The sequence below is a fragment of the Pteropus vampyrus genome, unplaced genomic scaffold (genome assembly GCF_000151845.1).
Source record: "Pteropus vampyrus isolate Shadow unplaced genomic scaffold, Pvam_2.0 Scaffold137, whole genome shotgun sequence".
NCBI lineage: Eukaryota > Metazoa > Chordata > Mammalia > Chiroptera > Pteropodidae > Pteropus > Pteropus vampyrus.
The window spans coordinates 4,722,104-4,742,467 of NW_011888918.1; the positions used below are offsets into that span (position 1 = coordinate 4,722,104).

Here is a 20,364-nt window from a genome sequence, read left to right on the forward strand (position 1 = left end):
CCAATGTCACCATAATAAAAATTAATTTAAAAAAATAGAAAAAAAATGGGCAGAAGACCTGAACAGATATTTCTCCAAAGAGGAAATACAAATGGTCAATAGACATATGAAGAAATGCTCAAGGTCACTAATCATCAGAGAAATGCAAATTAAAACCATAATGAGATATCACCTGACACCTGTCAGAATGGCTATCATCAATAAAAAAGTAACAAGTGTTGGTGAGGATGTGGAGAAAAGGGAACCCTCATACATTGTTGGTAGGATTGCAAATTGGTACAGCCACTATGGAAAACAGTCTCGAAGTTTCTCAAAAAGTTAAAAATGAATATACCTTTTGACCCAATAATTGCACTTCTGGGTATTTATCCAAAGGAAACCAAAACAATAATTCATAAAGATCTATACACCCCTATGTTCATGGCAGTGTGATTTACAATAGACAAGATAGAGAAGCAACCTAAATGCCCATCAACAGATGATTAGATAAAAAAATTATGGTTCATATGTACAATGGAATATTACTCAGCCATTAAAAAAGTGAAATCTTACCATTAACAATGACATGGATAGACCTAGAGGTTATTATGCTGAGTAAAATAAGTCAGAAAGAAAAATACCGTATGATTTCACTTATATGTGGAATCTAAGGAACAAAAAGAACAAACTAATCAAAAACAGACTCATAGATATAGAGTACAAGCTGGTGACAGCCAGAGGGGAGGGGGTGGGGGGGCTAGGAGAAAGGGGTGTAGGGCTGAAGAAGTACAAATTAGTAGTTGATAGATGGTCATAGGGATGGGGAGCATGGCATAGGGAATGCAGTTAGCATTAATGTAATGGCTAGGTGTTGAGCCAGAGGAGAGAAAGAGCAATAAGGAGAATCATTTGTGTCATCAGATTCCTAAAATTAGAGGAGAAAAATTGCGGTGCTGAAAAAAATTTGAATGATGGCTAAAAACTTTCAAAGTTTAGTAAAGACATACATTGAGACTTTAAGAAACTCAGTGAACCCCAAACAGGCTAAACCTAAAGAAATTCATGCCAACATACCCTAAACTGCTGACAACTATAGACAAATGTTAGACAAAATAAAGACATTTTCAGACAAAGACTGAAAACATTTACTATTAATAGACCCTCATGGAAGAAGCCACGAAGGAAGAAAAAAAAAAGTAATCTAAAAGGGTCCTAGGAATCAGCTATGAGAAGGAAAGGTAAACAAAGAAATTCACAAACATGGGTAAATCTAAATAAGTATTGACTGTATAAAATAACAATGATGCTGATGATGATATTAAAGACCAAATTTGGGGATTTTAAAAGAATGTGGAACTAAAACACTAGATAATGTTAATGCTTAAAATAGGAGGGTATAATCAGAGTTAAGCATTTTAAGGTTCTTATATTGTTTGGATGGAAAGTAAAGATTATCTTTAGGCTTCGTTGAGTATACATGTTGAATTTTAAAAGTAACTGAAAAATAGATGAATCATTGTCCCTGCCATCATAGGGTGTCCAGGCTCATAGAAAAGATATGACTGATTCAAAAATAATTCACATCCAAGGTTAAAAAACTAAAAAGTTGTAGGTGCCAGAACAGGAGTATTATAAGCATACATCTCTGATGTCAAGGGCCCTAAGCTCTAAAATTCTATGATCTGTAAGGAGGATGAGATGCGGAGTGGGTTGGTATTGGTCTGAGAAGTTCACATTTCTGAGACTTTGGGTCCCATGACAAGGCTCCTAGCATTCTAGGGTCCCTGTGTTGTTTGGAAGGAGGGTAGAAGTCATGAATTCTCTCCCCACTCCTCACTCCATGAGTCAAGTCTGCAAGAGGACATCCTTGGAGTCAGAACCAATCTCCTATCAGTATGTCACTTTTTTCCCCTCAGTGACTCCTTCAGGGAACTTCTGGTGAGAGAGTAAGTGGATGAGTGTGTGCTACATCTATATGTAACAGGGAATGAATTCAGGACGTGTCCTATGCACTGCTTCTAGTAGCCAAGTCTCCATTTTTCTGCCCCTCAGTGACTTCATCCTTCCACTGCAGTCCCATGGCCCTGCCCTTGTAGCCTTAATTCAGCTCCCGGGGTTCATGTTCAGTCCTAGCCCATACTGTTCCCAACTGATCCTAGGGAGTTAGGCCCATACATCATTGATAAGAGGACACAGTTGCTTGGAGATGCTGGAAAAGACCACCTTGGTGTCCTCTCCCTGCCCATGGCAGATGATGTTCCGCAGGCTCTTCACTGCCTGAACTGTCACTCGCACCTCACTCTTCAGGAAGTCTCGTAAGAATGGAACCAGGCTCTTCAGAGACTCTGACTATTTGGAAGAAGGCAGATATCACTCACCATCTGGGGATCATGCAACACTCTAGGGACAGGGTTTTGATAAAACAGATGGTGCCTAAGAGAAACAAACACAGGGAATCTGCACTGAGGAAGCTGAAGGGTGGCACTCCGGGGGTTTGGGAGGCCTGACGGCCAGTCTATGTACGTCTACACACTGGATGTTATACTTCCCTAGGAGGAGGGGTTAGGGAATATACTAAGCTCCAGGTAACTAAGACACCCAAGGGAGGTAAACTAAATAGTTCAGAGATTAGCACTCAATTCCCATTTGGTCAAACCACTCTTACTTGTCCTGGGTGCAGTGCCAGGTTACTGATTCCACGGAGCCCAACTTCCTTCATGATGAGGTTGGGCTCCTTGATCCACCTGATTAGATTGCCCGAAAAGTCTTGCCCCAGAGTCTGAGCCACTGATCGGTGCCAGAGGAGCTGTGGGTGCAAGGAGACTACAGCTATGGATGGAGAAAAAGTCATGGGTACCCAGTGCCCCCCTCAACCCTCCATCAGGCCCCATAATCAGGTAAGGACTGTGTCCAGTGAAGAGCAGTGGCGGATCTGCACATATGGAGTAGAGACTAAGGTAAGGAGGATAACACTGATAAGGTTCGAATTTGGGGCCAGATGCTGGGATCCATGAATCATTCTGGGATCCCCTCCCCAGGCTTTCCCTGCTTCTTTTAACCAGGCTCCTAAAGTGGCAGGGAAGGAAATCCTACTTTAGATGGCTCTGTTCTATTCTAACCACTCTCTGTGCCAAGTTATTTAACATTTGTGTTAAATGTTCCTCAGCTAATGGGAAACGTATGGCTAGAGCTGTGACCCTCTCCCCACGCTTTCACCTGCGCATAGAAGGTCCTGGCCAGGATCTTCCGACGATCATCAAAGCTATAGAGGAGGTTCCTGACGAGATTCAGGATTCGGTGCAGAATGGCTGGCTCACAGTTCTTCACAATGCCACTGGGGTGGGACACAGGAAGCCAAGAGTTGCTGGGAGGGAGGCAGCAAGGGAATAGTGTACACAGAACAGAGAAAACATGAGGACTGAGGAACCAGGAGAACTGAGGACTGGGAAATGAGGAAGGGAGGGTTAAAAGCTGCTGTATTTGAGTGCTGGGTCCTGGAAAATTGGGGTTGGGGGCTAGGTATTAGGGGTGCTGGAGAAATAGTCCCACCTTGTCAGGTCCATGATCCCTATGTAGTAAAATTTGGGGCAAGACAGAAGATCCCAGCAGCAATGCTGATTTGCATAGGTCACCACTCCATCATATGCGGCTGCCAATAGCACCAACTTCACTGCCTCCAGGGCACAACTGAAGGCCAACCATCATTGGGTTTGTGAAAAGAAAGGGGCAGAAAGATGGACAAGGTGTTATGCCCTAATTTGCATCCCTATGCTGGCAAACCAGGAGACAGTTTCCTAATCTGGTAGCTGGATTTTTGCTTTCCTGCTGATGAAAATCTATGGCTCTAGGAAACCCATCTCTAATTACCAGTCCACTCATCCCTTTAACCTTGATGCTCATCCAACCACAGAGTTCTATGAAAGAGACTATAGAGATATTCTAGTGCCATGGTTTTCAAATTCTGCTCTCCAGGGTACAGAAGTGTTAGGATATATCTTCACCTCCACACCCACCTAATCAGAATGTTTCTGCTTACTGGTTTTATTCCTTTTCAGTTTCATGTAAGATTTCACTTGAATAGAATACCCTGAGATTTTTAAAAAGGTATGATAACCACTTATTTAGGAATCCAACCCCCATTTTATAGATGAGAAAACCAAGTAGTGACTTGCACAAATGGCACAGCTAGTAACAAAGCTAAGCCAGAAGTCACCCAGATTTGAATGGCCACAACTGCACAGAGAGAATGACAGATATAGTAGATAGAGTCTTGCCCTTTCATTCCCATCTAATTGAATCTTTCCATGTGCAGCGTTATGAACATAGATATGAACCACTGAGTGAATCAGAAGAATGCATGAAAGAAAAAGAGTAATGGGAAACTTGAAAATATGTAAGAACATTCCAGCACACGATGCTGCAACACCCATACTCATATTCTATTTCTGCTCTTCTCTTTCTCAGCATCCCTAGGGGATCAGCCTCTAGTTGTCCATGGCCCTCTGAAGTTGACGAGGCTCATTCCTCCATTGCACTGAGGTTAGGCTTACCTAGTGGGGTCAAAGGGCTTGCTCTTGCTGCCCGGGCCCCCATCCTTGCTGTAGACCACCATCTTCTGGGGAGCATTTTGCTCAATCACCCAGTAGAGATGACTCAGCACAGCCAGCAACAGCCGTGGGTAGAGTTCCTGGATGGCCTCCTGGCACAGGGACCCAGATAGCATCTCACACAAGGCACACGCCACCTGGGGGAGGACATGTGGAAAGGGGGAAGCAGAATCAACTAGGCTTGAGTGAAGACATAAAACGGTTCTACAATCCCACGCACTGAGTCCCGCCTTGCCCCTCCCTGTCATTGCCCATAGGGCACAGTTCACTCTGACTCAGGCTAGGAAGAAGTACTCAAAGACTAAAAGCCCACAGCTCATACCTAGGGTAATAAGGGGCCACACACATGCAATCTGCTTTCTCTTCATTCCCCAACATTAAAAACGAAAAGGAAACCAACTCTAAATTTTCAGCAGAAAATGATTTGGACATGTTTTGTTTACCCTGATTCCAGGCAACCGAACCCCCTCCTCCCCGACCCACCATGCCACAGGCCAGGCCCTGGAGAAATGAGTGCCAGTCCCGAAACCAGGAGATAGAGAAAGCTGATTAACTCTGAACTTCACTTTCCTTGTCTATAAAATGGGACTGATCCCTGCCCTTTTTACATCATGCAGTTCTTGGATGTACAAGTGCAAAAGCAGGTTAAAGTGCTAACCGAAGGTGCAGTATCCGTGAGTCCAGTGTTAACCCTCTCCTCTCTGCTCCTCCCTAACACCTGTTTCCCACCCTGCAAGTGCCCTTTGATCTTCAGCTCTGCTCCCAAGTCCCAGAACAGTGAGTCCTCGGCCCCCTCTCTTCCCAGGTGCTGACCGCCACAGGCTGGAAGGCCATCTCCCTTGTTTCCTCTTTGGAATGGAGATTTTCCAGGATGCCTATGAGCAGCTGCAGGACATTGATTGTGGTCTCTCGCCGGGTGCCAAACACGTTCCACAGGGCCAGATTGGTTCTGCAGGACCAGGGACAGCTATGTCATGGGCCCTGGTGACCATACTCCCAGAACTAGTCTGGTCTCAGGCCTATTAACAGCCAGTTCTCAGAGTCTAGAGGGAGTGAGACCAAAGAGGCTTTGGCCAGAGAACATGAAGTTTGATTGGTGTCAAAGAGAAAGCATCCTTGTGCAGTGATTTTAATCATGGGCTTGGGCTGGAACAGGGGAGGGTTTACTGGGCTGAAGGGCTCCTAGGCCACGGGAGAGGTACCTATCCCAAGGGAGGGGCCTGTTGAGCAGCATGGGCACCACGATGTGGGTGTTGTTGCCTGCCAGCAAGCACATGGCCCTAAGGGTCTCCTCCTTCGTGCTGGGTTCCAGCTGCAAGTTGAGCCGTTCCAGGATGCCTTCCACAACTTCCTCAATCTATAAAGCAGAGCCAAAAGAACCTCAGTCATTTCTTCTTTGCTACTCCCCTCTTCCTTCCTCTCTACCAACTCCTCAAACTCAAGGGGCCTAGTTACAATCCTGTCAGTGACTCTCTTCTCAAGGCAGAGTTCTGAGGTGCCAGAGGCCAGACTAGCAGGGGCCACGAAAGGAACTCCAGGAGCTAGTACCAAGGCCCACCATAATGAATGCCTGTCCACAGCCCTCAAGTCCAGAGAGAAGGTCCCACGTTATTCAGGAGATACAGATGCTCCAGAAAGAAGGCCTTCAACTTTTAAAACCCATAGTTAATTCTTCAGTGGCCTTTCAAGAGGGATATGAAAAAAGTTACTACAGTGTGATTGATAAGATTTCAGAAAATTATGTGTAAATATAGAGGTTGATTTTAGTATTTTCGACTTTTTTTTCATTGTCGTAACAGATGCTCCCTTGGTTTCTTAAATGTCTATAGAACTGAAAGAAAAGACTTTTTAAAAAAAAACCAACAGTATCCCTATAGTTTCCTGCTTGGGTTACTACTATAAAACACTTTCGTATTATATGTCATGACTGGAAAAAAGGACGTACATGTACCATCTGTTTCTAAAGTTTTGGTTTTGTTTTATTAATTTTTCTTGTTTAACTTAATATATTATTGGAAACGGAGTTTATAAAGCCATATAGTTAGTTGGAAATAGAAAAATCAGATGTTCTTAAGTCAGGCTAAAATGTCCTGTGCTTTAAAAATATTTCATTTTGGGGTTCAAGAAAATCTCATCATTAAGTGTGTGATTTGTATTCTGGGTTTTATATTATCTTCAAAGATAATAGAAAATATAGCCTTAAAAAATCAAATTTGAAAATTCATAAAAATGCAACAAAACATATCTTCCTAAAGCAGAATTTTTTGAATTAACCTAACTGAATAGTACTATTCATAACTTTTAGTTTCCAACTTTTTATTTACCTGAAATATACTATTTTGAATAAAATTTCTAGGATAGAGATGTTTAAGTTTATTGTATTAAAGAAGAGTATGAGCTCTCTGAAAAATATTCCAGTTCGATATGCTTTCTCAAGGTAACTGTGAATTTCATTGCACAGAATGGTGCCAGTTCACACATCCAGTCACCAATATATGTATTGAGCACCTTCTATTTTATTGGTGCTGTGTCTCCTAGACTGGATACTGAAATTAATTTGCTGAGTTAAGTGAATATTCTGTGTATAAGAATATTTTAAGGGTTGGAAAGAAATGATATCTGCTTTGCCTTACAATCGGTAAGCACTTCATTATTTTATGCTTCTTAAATGGATAAATGTATTACTAGAATAATAAATTTTGCAAAATATGAACTAAGTAATTTTCCATATAGTCAGAAGTCCTTCATTGGAAGGACTCTGCATTTAGCACAGATGACTTGTAGGGAGAGATTATGCTGTGAAAGCAAAGATTTAAAAAAAAAAAAAAAGCCCTGGAGACACTTCAAAACTTTCTCTCCCAGCTGAGATCAACTTCTAACCCATGCAACTACAAGGATAGTTCACATGGGTGTGGAAGAACCATAGGGCTCTCATTTGACCCTTGGATCTCTAATATATGGACCTCTGGGAAGCCCATTCATTGTAATACCTCAAAGACACCCTCATGGGCAAGTCACGTAAATGAGTAGGATGTCAGGAGATTCAGAGATAGGAGAGCCTGGAGAGCCACGCCACATGTGAAAGGGCTAGTAGCCGCTCAGAGAGTTGCCCCTGTGTGACCCCATTTTCAAGTTTTTTTCAGTGAAGTAGGAAATTTAGATTTGTTTTAATGCAAAACCGTTCCATTTTTACATGTTAACCTAAAAGAAAATTTATACAAAGGCCAGAGTCATTCTGTGAGCTTGCTTGCTTGTAACCTACAGCCTTACCTTTCACAGAGGTCTAAGGCCCCTGACACCCCAGGAAACAAATCCCCCAACAGTGGTTCCTTGTGCTCTGGCTGCTAGGCCCTCCAGCTGCCTACACCCCTGCACATGGCTGTCATTAACTGAGGAATCAGGCCCCCAGAGAGGAGTCACTGCAGTTATAAGCTCAGGATTACAAATGTCAGAGCTCAGTGCAAGCCTACATTTTAGAAGTAAATGAATTAAGGCCTACAGAGGAGAAGAACTTGGCCAAAGCCCTTCGGCTCGTTAGTAAGAAAGCCAGGGGAATGCCCAGGGCTCTGACTCTCAGGGCAGGGCTGTCACCACAGCACCACACTACCTTGATCATGTCTCTGCCCCGCTCTTTCATGACGCCACTCATCAGCTGGGCTGCAGCCAGAGATACCTTGGCCCTGCTGTCAGTCAGGCCTTCCATGGCTGTCAGTACCAGAGTGGTGAGCTGGATCTTGGTGAAGTACTCTGCAAATGCCTGCAACAGGGTGGGATCAGACTGGATGCAGCTGGGTAGCCTGTGCCTGAGATAGCTTGTTCTACTCTTCCTGGTTAGGGTAGGAAAGGGAGGGCTTCTCTTGGGAACATTATATGCTTTTGTCCTAGGCCTGTGCTGTGTGCTTACTTCCTAGAAGACTCTTTCACTAGGGACAGAGTCTTTGGGGATAGAAAGGAGAAAACACTGACCCCAGATACAATGTGGGACTCAGAAGTCAGCGGCTGCAGAGGAAGAGCACTGGGAGAGGATGGATGGGGCTAAGATCCTTAGTGACATTTCTCTGAGGAGCTGGTTGAATCTACACATTGCTCACGAAGCATCATTTGCATGAAGCAAATGCTTCCACGGAGGACAGGTGAAAAATAAGGATTAGGACCCATGATGCTCAAGGGAGAGGACAGAGTAGCATGTGGTAGGAAAATCTCCCCCAAAGAGAAAGTTCACATCTAGTAATGGAATGGGAAAGCAGATGGGATAAAAGAGGCCCACCCCAGGAGTCCATAATATCATGTAAATGAGAGGCCCAGGCTCTCCCCGCTTTGTCTCTGGTCCTGCCCCCTCACCTTGGCAATTTCAAAGGTGTTGTTATAGAACACGTTGGCACTATAGACTTCATGCTTGCCCTCTTCTTCCCACAAGCCCTGTGTTTTCCTTCCCATCTCTGAAACAAAGACACCCAATCCCACCTCTCAGACACTCAGAAGGCATCTTGGGCCCCTTCCTTTCCCACCTGCCTAGCCTGAAACTCCAACTGAACTAAGTCAGCTTGGGGAGATGTATATCCTGTGGGGCTGGGAATAGAGGAATGGGCATTAAGATAAGAAATGGTGAGAGCAGAGGTCAGAGGAACCTCCACATTCCCTGCCTCAGAACAGAGACAGAACTAAATAAGAGTATAAGTCTCAGCTAGAGGAGGAAAAACGAATTCAAAAGAACTGTTTCCTGTGTAGGTATCTGGTCCCAAGAAGGTCTGTAGATGTTTGCGGGCAGGTTCCTCAGTGGAACTTCTTGAAGTTCACTCTTCTGGGACAGAGTGTGTGGGGATGGTCAGGCCTAAGTGGGAGTCTGGCGGGGCATAAGAGAAGGTTCTTCATACGCTTTTGCTGCAGGAGGATACAGTAGAGGTTGTAGACAGCCTGAGAAGACAGGAAGCAGATGTTGTCCACTGGGTCCTGGCAGCGTACGGCCAGCAGCCTTACCAAGCGCCCCAGCCGGGTGAACTCGATTTCTGCCTGGGGAGGGAAGCTGGAAGTTACTAGTTATCCTAGCCATTCCTATAGGCTAAGCTATCACAAGAAAAGAACTAGGAGGAGGGGATGCATGTGTCAGAGATATAAAAGGTGAGAATAGGTGAAGTTAATGGAAATAGAATTAGTTAGGTGAATTGTGGCTATAAAGAACATAAGGGATCATAGTTTCGAAATAACCTTACACTATCCCCCTTCTTTGCCTCCTGACACCCTAGTCATCCTTCAAGCCTAGTTCAAATGCCTCCTCCTCTGTGAAACTTTCCCCAACCCCTTCATTTGTAATTATTTGTGTTTTGACCTTTTATTCCCACCATATTTGGTTGACACATTCATTATCACCTTCTATTTAGATTTGTTCTATGCATGCCTTTCTCCCCAGGAGTCTGTAAGATCCATGAAGTCAGGGAACTGTCTCAGTCACCTATGTACTTGCTATAGCACCTAGCACAGTGCCTGGCACAAGGTGAGTATTCAGTAACTGCCTGTTCAGGTGAATGGAATCAAACTTAACCAAGTGGAATGGAGTTCAACTGGCAGATTGAGAAAAAGACCAAGCAGAAGGGAGAAAGGAGAGAACAAGATGGGATGCACAAGAGAAAACAGAGAATGGGGCCAGGGAGAAGGAGGATGGGGATGAGTGACCGAGGCTAGGTAATGTATATGATGAAGTTTGGAATAAAGGTAGAGATGAGGGCAACCAGAGGAGGCATGAGAGCCCAGACTCCAGGGCAGGCTCCACTCACTTTGAAGTTGTTCATTTTTGCAGTGAAGCCAAGAATACGGGCAGTACACCACATGGCCCGTTCCCGCTCATTGTCCTTCTGGGAATTAAGCCATGTGTCCAGAAGCTGGAAGGAAAAGAGAATAAAAGGAGAGGCCCATTCAGATGCATCCAAGAGGATAGAAAGGTAACCTTGAATTTGGCTTTTGCAAAATATCAGGGCAAGACTTCTGAGACTAGGACTTATTTTGCCAAAAGCCAGATTACATGTAGGCCTGGCACCAAATTTGGCTTCAGTTCCAAATTTTGCTCTCATCTAGGTGCTAGAAATCTTAATTACTACTTCCTTCCTTCAGATTAAAGTGGTGGCTCTCAAAATATAATGACCGTGATTCACTTCATTAGGTCAACATACTCCAGTGTTCCCCTACTTACCTCTTCCCATTCTTCAGTAGAAAAAAAACCTTGGTGATAACAAAGAAGAATCACTATATTCACAGATTCCAGGGTAAAGTGTGTATGAATCTGCTCGAGAAATATAATTATGAATGATTTCATTTAGAACACAATGGTTTCTGTCTCACCTTTGGTAAATTATGGATCCAAAATACCACTGATCCAAAGATTGACATTTACATGTCAATCTACAGTCATCAATTTGCTGATGATACAACTAAACAAACAGCAATTTATAACTGAAAAAGAAGAAGAGCAGCAGATGAAAAATCTACAGCCAACTCAAGAGAACACTGATGCTGCACTGATAAGAAAAAAACACTCTTCCTGAAGATACGAGGAATTCTAGTGGGAACTCTGCAAGTCTTCCTTGCAGCCAGACTATGATAAAATACCAGAGTGCCAAATACCATTTTTCACTAAGAGGAATAAGAGCTCCTTAGAGAAACTGATTCCAGGACTGAGACAGGAAGTATACAAGATATCATGCTAGAGAGCAAGGAAGCTATTAAAGACTATTGGAGTCATATTAGAGGGATTCAGGAGCCAACCTTAAGAGTCTCCCATTCATTGATCAAAGATGGGGCAACTTAAGCATCAATAATAGTTGTAATTAATTAAAACACATGAAACATTTAAAAATTCATTTTAAATTCAAACGATGCTAGAGAATACTAGAAAATAATTCATTACTTTGAAAACTAATAAAGGGAAAGGATCCAGCATTTATTTTGTCTTTCCTATATGAGCTATACCTCAAAAGTAACCACATAATCTATAAAGGTAACTTCTCATTATAGAAGAATTCTAGCTAAAAATGAATAAGGAATTATAGAATTACAATGTCATCATTTTGAAAAAATAAATAGAGCTATATGCATTCAATGGAATACCACATAGCAATAAAAAAGAACGGTCTAGTGCATGGATGAAGCTCACAGATATAATGTTGAAGTAAAGTAATACAGACACAAAAAGGTTCATACTATATAATTCTATTTATGTAAAGTTCAAGAACAAGCCAAACTAATCTATGGTGATAGAAGTCAGAATAATGATTATTGGCAAGAGTTATGCACTGGGAGAGGGCACATGGGGAACCTTTTAGGGTATAGGAAATATTTCATTTCCTGATCTGACTGGTATTTACACAGATGTATACATATGTAAAAATGTATCTAAGTGTACATTTAAAATTTATACACTTTATTGCAGCAAGTGATCTTCCAATAACAAAGTCTTTAAAAAAAAGAGTATCACCACTTTTTCAACCACTAATGAATTAATGAACCTAAGCAGTGATCATCGAAAGCTGTGAACACCATAGAGAGACTACCAGACATCATGTGGCTCTTAGTGGTAGAAGACAAGACTACTTGTGAAGTAATCTTATCAAAAATTGATCAGATTCATGATCAAGCCTCTAGATCTAACCATTAATTTATAAGGCTTTGACAGAGAAACTTGTTAAACGACCCCAAAAGGATATAATCAGCACAACTCAGAATATAGAAAATTTACAGAACAAATGACTTGGTTTCTTCAACAATTAAATCTCACGGAAAAAAAATGATGGAAGGGGAATCTACAGATTAAGAGACTTAAGAGACAAACCATTTCATTGGAATGTCTGAATATTTAATGCTATTGAGAAATAAAATTAACATTAAATATTAAATGTAATAATGATTCTACAATTTTTAAAAATAAACCTTATCTTTTAAAGAAATATACTGAAATATTTATAGATAAATTGGTATGGAATTTGTTTTGAAATAATCTAGAGGTGAGGAGGTTGGGGAGTGTATGGGGTATAGATAAAATAAGCACCCTCCACCATATCTCTCCCAATTAATGCAACTATAAAATCTGGACAGAATATGCAGAGCAGCTATTTGAGGACTCTGAGATGTAATAGTAGCAAGTGGATTAGGAAAGAAGACAAGAATTTAAAGTACCACTGACTCAGTGGTGAGTTTACCATTTTTTTCCTCAGGTATCTTCTGGCTTGAATTTAATACAGTCTAAAACCTGGGCACCAGGGTGCAAACAGATAAAGCTCCAGGAGAAGTGCTCTAATTATAGCTCAAGGAGTAAAAAAGGGAACTGCTGCTAATGCTCAGAAAGAGTGGGGGAATCTCCCATTTTTCTCTTCGCTCTTTTTACCCTCTTTTCTCCATTGTCTTCTGCCCTAGCCCCTAAGTAAACTTGTGGCAGCAAAGGTGACATCAGGAATCTACAGAAGCCAAACCTCTGAGAGAGGGAAACTTACTCTCTGATCAGAGGAGCTGTGGTCCCAAAAGGGTACAATAAACTCCAACTGCTTTTCTTTATTCTCTATCCTCCCATTGCTTGTCCCCAGGGACTGGCGTAGAAATACCTAGGAGGTCAGAGTAACTAAAGCCTTAGATTTCTGGCTGGAGGACCAACAAGGGGAGCCCTGTAAAGGCAGAAAATACCAGGAGATTATGGAGAGGGAAGAGTTTGGGAAAATAACTCCTTAAAGTTGTTTATGAACTCATGGGCTCACCCCCAAGATTCACATGTGTGGATCTAATCCTAAAAATATACAGACTTTGAGAACTCAACTACAGGAAGAGATTACCACCCCAGTCCCAAGATAGCTAAAAGTGATACACATGTAGAACAGATAAGAATAGCATTGCAAAGACTTTGAAAAATGAATTGATACTCTAACTACAACTCATAGAAGGCTGATTGGACATTGTGGCCTGAACTGAACTGGGTCAATCGCCTGCTAAAATGAAAAATATTGACATATTCTACAGTATTTAAATAAGACACAGAAGCTAATAATATAATATTCATAATGTCCAGGATATAACCCCAAATTACTCCACATATGAAGAACCAGAAATATCTCAACTCACATGAGAAAATTCAATCAATAGGTGTCAATACTGAGATGACGTAGATGTAAAAATTATCTGATAAAGATTTTAAGGCAGCTATTCTACAAAGGACCCCAAAAAGCAATAATGAATAAACTTGAAATCAATGCATAAACAAACAAACAAATAAATAAATAAATCAGAAAGTCTCAGCAAAGAAATAGAAGCTATAAAGAAGAAATAACTGAAAATTATAGAACTAAAAAATATAATAACTGAAATTAAAAATTCGCTGGATAGGCTAATTAGAAAAATGGCGACATCAGAGGAAAGAGTCAGTAAACTTGAAGAGAGACCAGTAAAATTTATCCAATTCGAATAAGAGAAGAAAAAATATTGAAAATAGAACCACAGGGATCTGTGGGACAGTACCAAAATGTCCAATATCATGTCATCGACATCCCAGAGGGAAATTAGAAAGTGCAATAGTGGAAAATATTTTAACAAAAGATGGTTGAAAACTTCCCAAATTTGGTAATAAGGATTCAAGAAACTTAGTGAACCTCAAAGAGGATAAATCTTAAGAAATGCACATGTAGACAGATCATAATGAAATTTCTGAAAACTAAAGACAGAGAACAAAAATTGAAAGCAGCCAGAGGACATGAAACATTACCTATAGGAAAGCAATGATTTAAATGTCTGCATTTCTCATTAGAAAGAAGTGGTGTGATATTTTTAAAGTGCCTATATTAAAATACCACGAACCCAGAATTTGTGTCCAGTGGGGGGTAAAATCTTCAGAAACGAAGGTGAAATAAAGATATTATCAGGTGAAGGAAAACTAAGAGAATTCATTGCCAGCAGAATTGCCCTAAAAGAACAGTTAAAGGAAGAGAAATGATAGCAAAAGGAAATTTGGAACATAAAGATTGAACAGAAATGGTAAATATTTGAGTAAATATAATAGACTAGTCTTTTATTGAGATCTGGAAAATACGTTGGGTGGCTCAAATTAAATATAAAATTATCTGATTGGGTCTACGGCCATGCTACCCTAAAAAAGCCCAATCCTGTCTGATCTCGGAAGCTAAGCAGGGTCGGGCCTGGTTAGTACTTGGATGGGAGACCACCTAGGAAGACCAGGTGCTACAGCTGTAAAAAATAAAATAAAAAAATAAAATAAAAATAAGGGATCGTAAACTGACAAGGTCCTTGCAATCTGTGAGGTCAACCAAGGGTTGCCTCGCCTAAAAAAGAAAAATTATCTGATTAGGTTTTTAATATGTAAGACAATTATGACATAAAGCGGGGAGAGAACAAAGAGGTCTATATGGTAATAAAGTTTCTACATTTCACTTGAAGTAGTAAAATATTGATTCTATGTAGGGTGTAAAGAGTATGTATTTTGTAATTCCTAGAGCAACTGCTATAAATACTATACAAAGAGATACCTTCAAAAATACAATAGATGAACTAAAACATAATGTTAAAAATGTAAAAATAACCCAAAGGAAGTAAGAAAGAGGAAACTAAGAAACAAAAATGAGAAGGAACAAACAGAACACAGGTAATAAAGTAGTAAACCTAAACCATATCATAATTTTATTAAACGTAAATGGTCTAAACATACCAATTAAAAGGCAAATTATCAGAAAGGATTTTTTTTAATGAGCCTACTGAATGGAACTTTAAAATGACCAACTGTATGCTGTCTAAAAGAAACTCACTTCAAATATAATATTGCTATGTTAAAAGTAAAAGAATAGATAAAGATATATCATGCAAATATTAATAAAAAGAAAGCTATGGAGGCTATACTAATAACAGAAAAAGAAGACTTCAGAGCAAAGAAAATTATCGGAGATAAAAAGGATAGTTTGTAATGATAAAAAGAACAATTTACCATGAATACATAAAAATCTGACATGTACATGCACTTAACAGAACTTAAAAATTTCTGAAGCAAAAACTGTCTGAAATGAAAGGAAAAATCCTCAGTATAGTTGGAGATTTCAACATTCCTCTCTCACCAATCAATATAATTAGTAATTAGAAAACCAGCAAAGATACAGTACAACTGAATGACACTATCTATTGGCATTTTAGCTCAGTCCATCCAACAAAAGCAAATAGGTCATATATTGATTCATAAAATAAAACCTTAACAAATTTTAAAAATTGAAATCATAGAAAGTATGTTCTCTAACCATAACAGAATTAAGACTGGAAACCAATAACTGAAAGAAAACTGAAAAAAAAAAAAACAAAAAACAAAAAAAACTCTTCAAAACATCTGGAAATTAAACAATACACTTCTAAATACTTCATTGGCTGGAGAGGAAGTCTCAAGAGAAATTACAAAATATTTTGAACTGAATGTCAATGAAAATGCAGCATATCAAAACATGTGGGATGCAGGAGAAGTGGCACCTAGAGGGAGATTTATAGCACTAAATGTTTATATTAGAAAAGGAGAAAGGTCTCAAGTCCATAGTCTAAGTTTTCACTTTTAAAAAAAAATTTTAAATGTAAAATTAATTCAAAGCAAACAAAAGGAAGAAAATACTACAGATAATAGCAAAAATCAATAAAATTGAAAATTGAAAAATAGATAAAAATATGAAGAGAATGAACAGAGAAAAACAATGAAACAAAAAGTTGGTTCTTTTAAAAAGACTAATAAAATTGATAAACTTGTAGCAAGACTGACAAAGAAAAAAAGAAAAAAGACAAGAAAAAAGAATAATTTATGCAGACATTAGAAGCATAACAAGGAAATACTACAAACAACTCTAACTCACATAAATTCAACAACTTAGATGAAATGGAAATGAACCAATTTTTCAAAAACTAAAACTCGCCCAGGATAAAACAGATAACCTGAATAGTCCTATAACTGTTTTTAGATTGAATGTATAGATAAAAAACCTTACAAAAACATAAAACAAATCAGGTCAAGATGGTATCAATGGTGAATTCTACCAAATATTTAAAGAAGTAATGTTACTTTTACTCAGTCTCTTCTATGAAACAGAAGAGGGAATACTTCCTAACTCATTTCATGAAGTCAATATTAATCTGATACCAAAATTAGACAAAGACAACAACAACAACGACAACAACAACTATAAGTCAACATCCTTCATGAATATAGAAACAAAAATTCTCAAAAAAAATAAGCAAATAAAATGCAGCAATGTATAAAAAGAATAATATACTACAACCAAATAGAGTTTATCCTGGGAATGAAAGACTGCTTCAGTACTTGAAAATTGATGTAATATGCCATTATCAATAGTCTAAAGAAGAAAATCAACATAATGATATTAATTTACGCAGAAAGTATTTTACAGAATTCAACATCTATTTGTATTCAAAATTCTCAGCAAATAAGAAATAGAAGTAAACTTCCTAACCTGATAAATGGCACTTACAAATACAAAAAGCCCACAGCAAACATCTTACTTATGACTTCCCCCTAAGATTCAAAACAAGGCAAGATGTCTACTTTCACCACTCCTGTTAAACATCATACTAGAAGTCCTAGCCAGTGCAATAGGCATAAAAATGAAATAGAAGGCATAAGATTAAAAAGGAAGAAATAAAATGGTCCCTATTTGCAAACAAGATGATTTCTACACAGAAAATCCCAAGGAACCCACACATTCCCCCATAAAGTCCTAGATGTAATACAAGGTCAACACGCAAAACTCAATTGAATTTTTATATGCTAGCAATGAATAATTGGAAATCAAACACTTTTAAATACATTTATAATATCTCTAAAAAAATGAAATACTTAGATATATACAGGATCCAAATGTTGAAAACTACAAAATGCTGATGAACAAAATCAAAGATCAAATCAATAAAGAGACATAACATGACTACGGATTAGAAGACTCAACATAATTAAGATTTTGATTCTTTCAAAATGAATCTATAGATTTAATGCAACTCAATAAAAATCCTAGTAGGACGATTCATAGATATAAACAAGCTGGTTTGAAATTTATATGCGAAGATAAAAAGAAAAAAGAGGAATTATGCTATATAATTTTTAGACTTTACTGAAGTTAAAACAATCAAGATAGTGTGGTATTGGTGAAAGCTATAGACACAGAGACCAGTGGAAGAGAATACAAAGTCCAGAAATAGATTTACACAAATATGAATGATTGATTCTGACAAGGTGTAAAGGCAATGCAATAGATAAAGGATAATTTTTGCATCAATTGAACTTCCATATGCAAAAAATTGAACCTCAGCCTAAAGTTCATACCTTATACAAAAATTAATTCAAAACGAGTCACAGTTTTAAAATGTACAACTAAACAGCCTTCAGGAGAAAATATTCAGGACCTAGTTTTAGACATCACCAAAATCATGATTCATAAGATTAAAAAATTATAAAATTGACTTAATAAAAATTTAGATCTTTTGCCCCTTAAAGGACCCTGTCAAGAGAAAAAATGACAAGCTACAGATTGGGTGAAAACATTTGCAAATTATAGATCTGACAAAGGACTTGTGACCTTTAAGTTTAATGAAAGATGCCAATCTCATAAAAGGTTACATACCATATGATTCCATGTATGTAACATCCTCAAAATGACAAAACTATAGAGACAGAGAATAGATCAGTGTTTGCCAGGGAACAGAAACAAGGGGGGATGAGATGTGACTGTAAAGGGGTAGTGCAAGAGAATTTCTCTTGGTGAGGGAGTATCCTATATCATGATAGTGGTGGTCGTTACACATTATACAAAAGATTAAATTGCATAGAACACACACACACACAAATGAGTACATGTAAAAACTGGGGAAAACTGAATAAAATCTATAATTTTACAATAGTGTCTCAACATCAATTCCCTGGTTTTGATGGTATACTACTATTATATAAGATGTCATCATTAGGAGAAGCTAGATGAAGCATTCAAGGGGGTCTATGTACTATTTTTGCAAATCCCTGTGAATCTAAAATCTGTCATTTAAAAGTTAAAAAAAAGTTAAGAAGAAAACTAATGGCAAAATGAATGGAAACAGTCCAATATCCATCCATAGTGGACTGATAGAATAAACTATAGTACATGCACACAGTGTATGAAACCACACACAAAAAAATAAGAAATATTTTGTGAACTGATGTGGGTAAGTGAAAAAAGCAAGGTCCAGACCACTGGACAGAATGTGCTACCTAGTATGTAAGAAAGAAGGGGAAATAAGAATACACCATAAACACAGATTGGCTTATTTTTACAATTTAAAAAAAAAAAAAAATCACGGACAAACCAGAAGGTAATAAATAGTTATCTATAGGTGGTGAGTGGGAATGAGATTAAGAGGATCAGGATGGCAGCAAGAATTTTCTGAGTAAAACTTTATATAAAGTTTTTAACTACATAAGTCTTTAATCAAGCTCTTCAATTAAATAAAAGAAAGGAAACCTTAAATTTTAATACAAGTAAGTCTAAATTATATCAATTTGATAATATAATCATATAGAAAAGAGTTATTTCAAGTAACTTTTGAATACTATACTCTGACTATAGTCCTTAGCAGTTTACATTCTGACAAAAAAAGGAACTGCAAAGAAATCTTAAATTTCATGTGGTAATTGGGGAACAAGATTTTCAGGAGAAGGCTGAAGTATCACAGTGACATTAGCATAAAATAAATCAAGTCAATAAAAAGACAATTTTAAAATGGGCATTTAATTTGAACCTATATCTCACCTCAAGCACTTTATAAACATCTCATTCAATTACTAAATGACCGTATTAACTAGGTACTATTGTTATTCTATTTTCTAGGTGACAACTGAGGCGAACCAAAGTTAAATAATTTCCCAAGGCCACACAGCTAATAGCAAAGCCAGAATCTGGACCTGTAGTGTATGGCAGTTCATTTCTACGATAAATGAAAAGAGGGAAGGAAAGAGAGAGAGAGAGAGAGAGAGAGAGAGAGAGAGAGAGAGAGAGAGAGAGATGCTGATTGCAGCAATGCTTGAAGGGGAAGAAAGAAGGAAGTTTTCTCTTCCGAAGGGAAGGCCATTATTTGTATCCTAGCCCTTATTCTCCTTTCCCTAAAAGCTCTGCACCCAACCTTCTACCCCTTCAATTCTACCCCTTAGTTTGCCCATCTTGTTCTATTCCATTCCCAACTGGACTGGGTTGATGGTGTCCCCTCAAAATTCATGTCCACCCAGAACCTCAGAATGCGACTGTTTTGCAGTATGGTCTTTGGATGAATTCAAGTTAGGGTGAGTTCATACTGGATTCAGGTAGGCCCTAACCTAATGACTGCTGTCTGCGCACCACACACACACACACACACACACACACACACACACACACACACACACACACGTTGCCAGGAATCTCTAGAAGCTAGGAGAAGCGCTTGGAACAGATTCTCCTTCAGAGCCTCTAGTAGGAACCAATCCTGTTGATACCTTGATTTTTGACTTCTAGCCTTTACAACTGTGGAAGAATGTATTTCTGTTGTTTGAAGGCGCTCAGTTGTGGTACTTCACTGCAGCAGCCCTAGGAAATGAATACACCAACTTGCAGGGGCTCCTTCCCACTGACCTCCAAGCAGTTCTGGATCCGAGTGGGCATCTCAACAATAAGTGTCTCCATTAGCCTTAGGAGGGATTCTAGGGTCTCCTTGAATAGATCCTGATGGGAGAAGAGGGATTCAAAGAATTGCCAAG

The 20,364-nt window shown here is 39.0% G+C and overlaps 2 protein-coding genes and 1 pseudogene across 2 annotated transcripts in view; 1 reads left to right on the forward strand and 2 right to left on the reverse strand.

The window, feature by feature from the left end:
• Positions 1 to 5,850, reverse strand: part of LOC105297306 (maestro heat-like repeat family member 5) — a 24,299-nt gene extending 18,449 nt beyond the window's left edge. The window contains exons 1-6 of the mRNA XM_023535182.1: positions 5,789 to 5,850; positions 4,530 to 4,723; positions 3,529 to 3,666; positions 3,196 to 3,313; positions 2,645 to 2,785; positions 2,155 to 2,328 (exon numbers count right to left, since the gene is read on the reverse strand). Coding sequence (XP_023390950.1) covers positions 2,155 to 2,328; positions 2,645 to 2,785; positions 3,196 to 3,313; positions 3,529 to 3,666; positions 4,530 to 4,702 — 744 coding nt within the window. The 5' untranslated portion in view covers positions 4,703 to 4,723; positions 5,789 to 5,850. The remainder of the gene's footprint in view (positions 1 to 2,154; positions 2,329 to 2,644; positions 2,786 to 3,195; positions 3,314 to 3,528; positions 3,667 to 4,529; positions 4,724 to 5,788) is intronic.
• Positions 5,851 to 8,272: 2,422 nt separating this feature from the next.
• Positions 8,273 to 20,364, reverse strand: part of LOC105297307 (maestro heat-like repeat family member 5) — a 20,522-nt gene continuing 8,430 nt past the window's right edge. Inside the window, exons 8-11 of the mRNA XM_023535196.1 lie at positions 20,240 to 20,329; positions 10,358 to 10,462; positions 9,461 to 9,596; positions 8,273 to 8,343 (exon numbers count right to left, since the gene is read on the reverse strand). Of these exons, the coding sequence (XP_023390964.1) occupies positions 8,273 to 8,343; positions 9,461 to 9,596; positions 10,358 to 10,462; positions 20,240 to 20,329 (402 nt within the window). The remainder of the gene's footprint in view (positions 8,344 to 9,460; positions 9,597 to 10,357; positions 10,463 to 20,239; positions 20,330 to 20,364) is intronic.
• On the forward strand, positions 14,683 to 14,801 carry LOC111744589 (annotated as a pseudogene).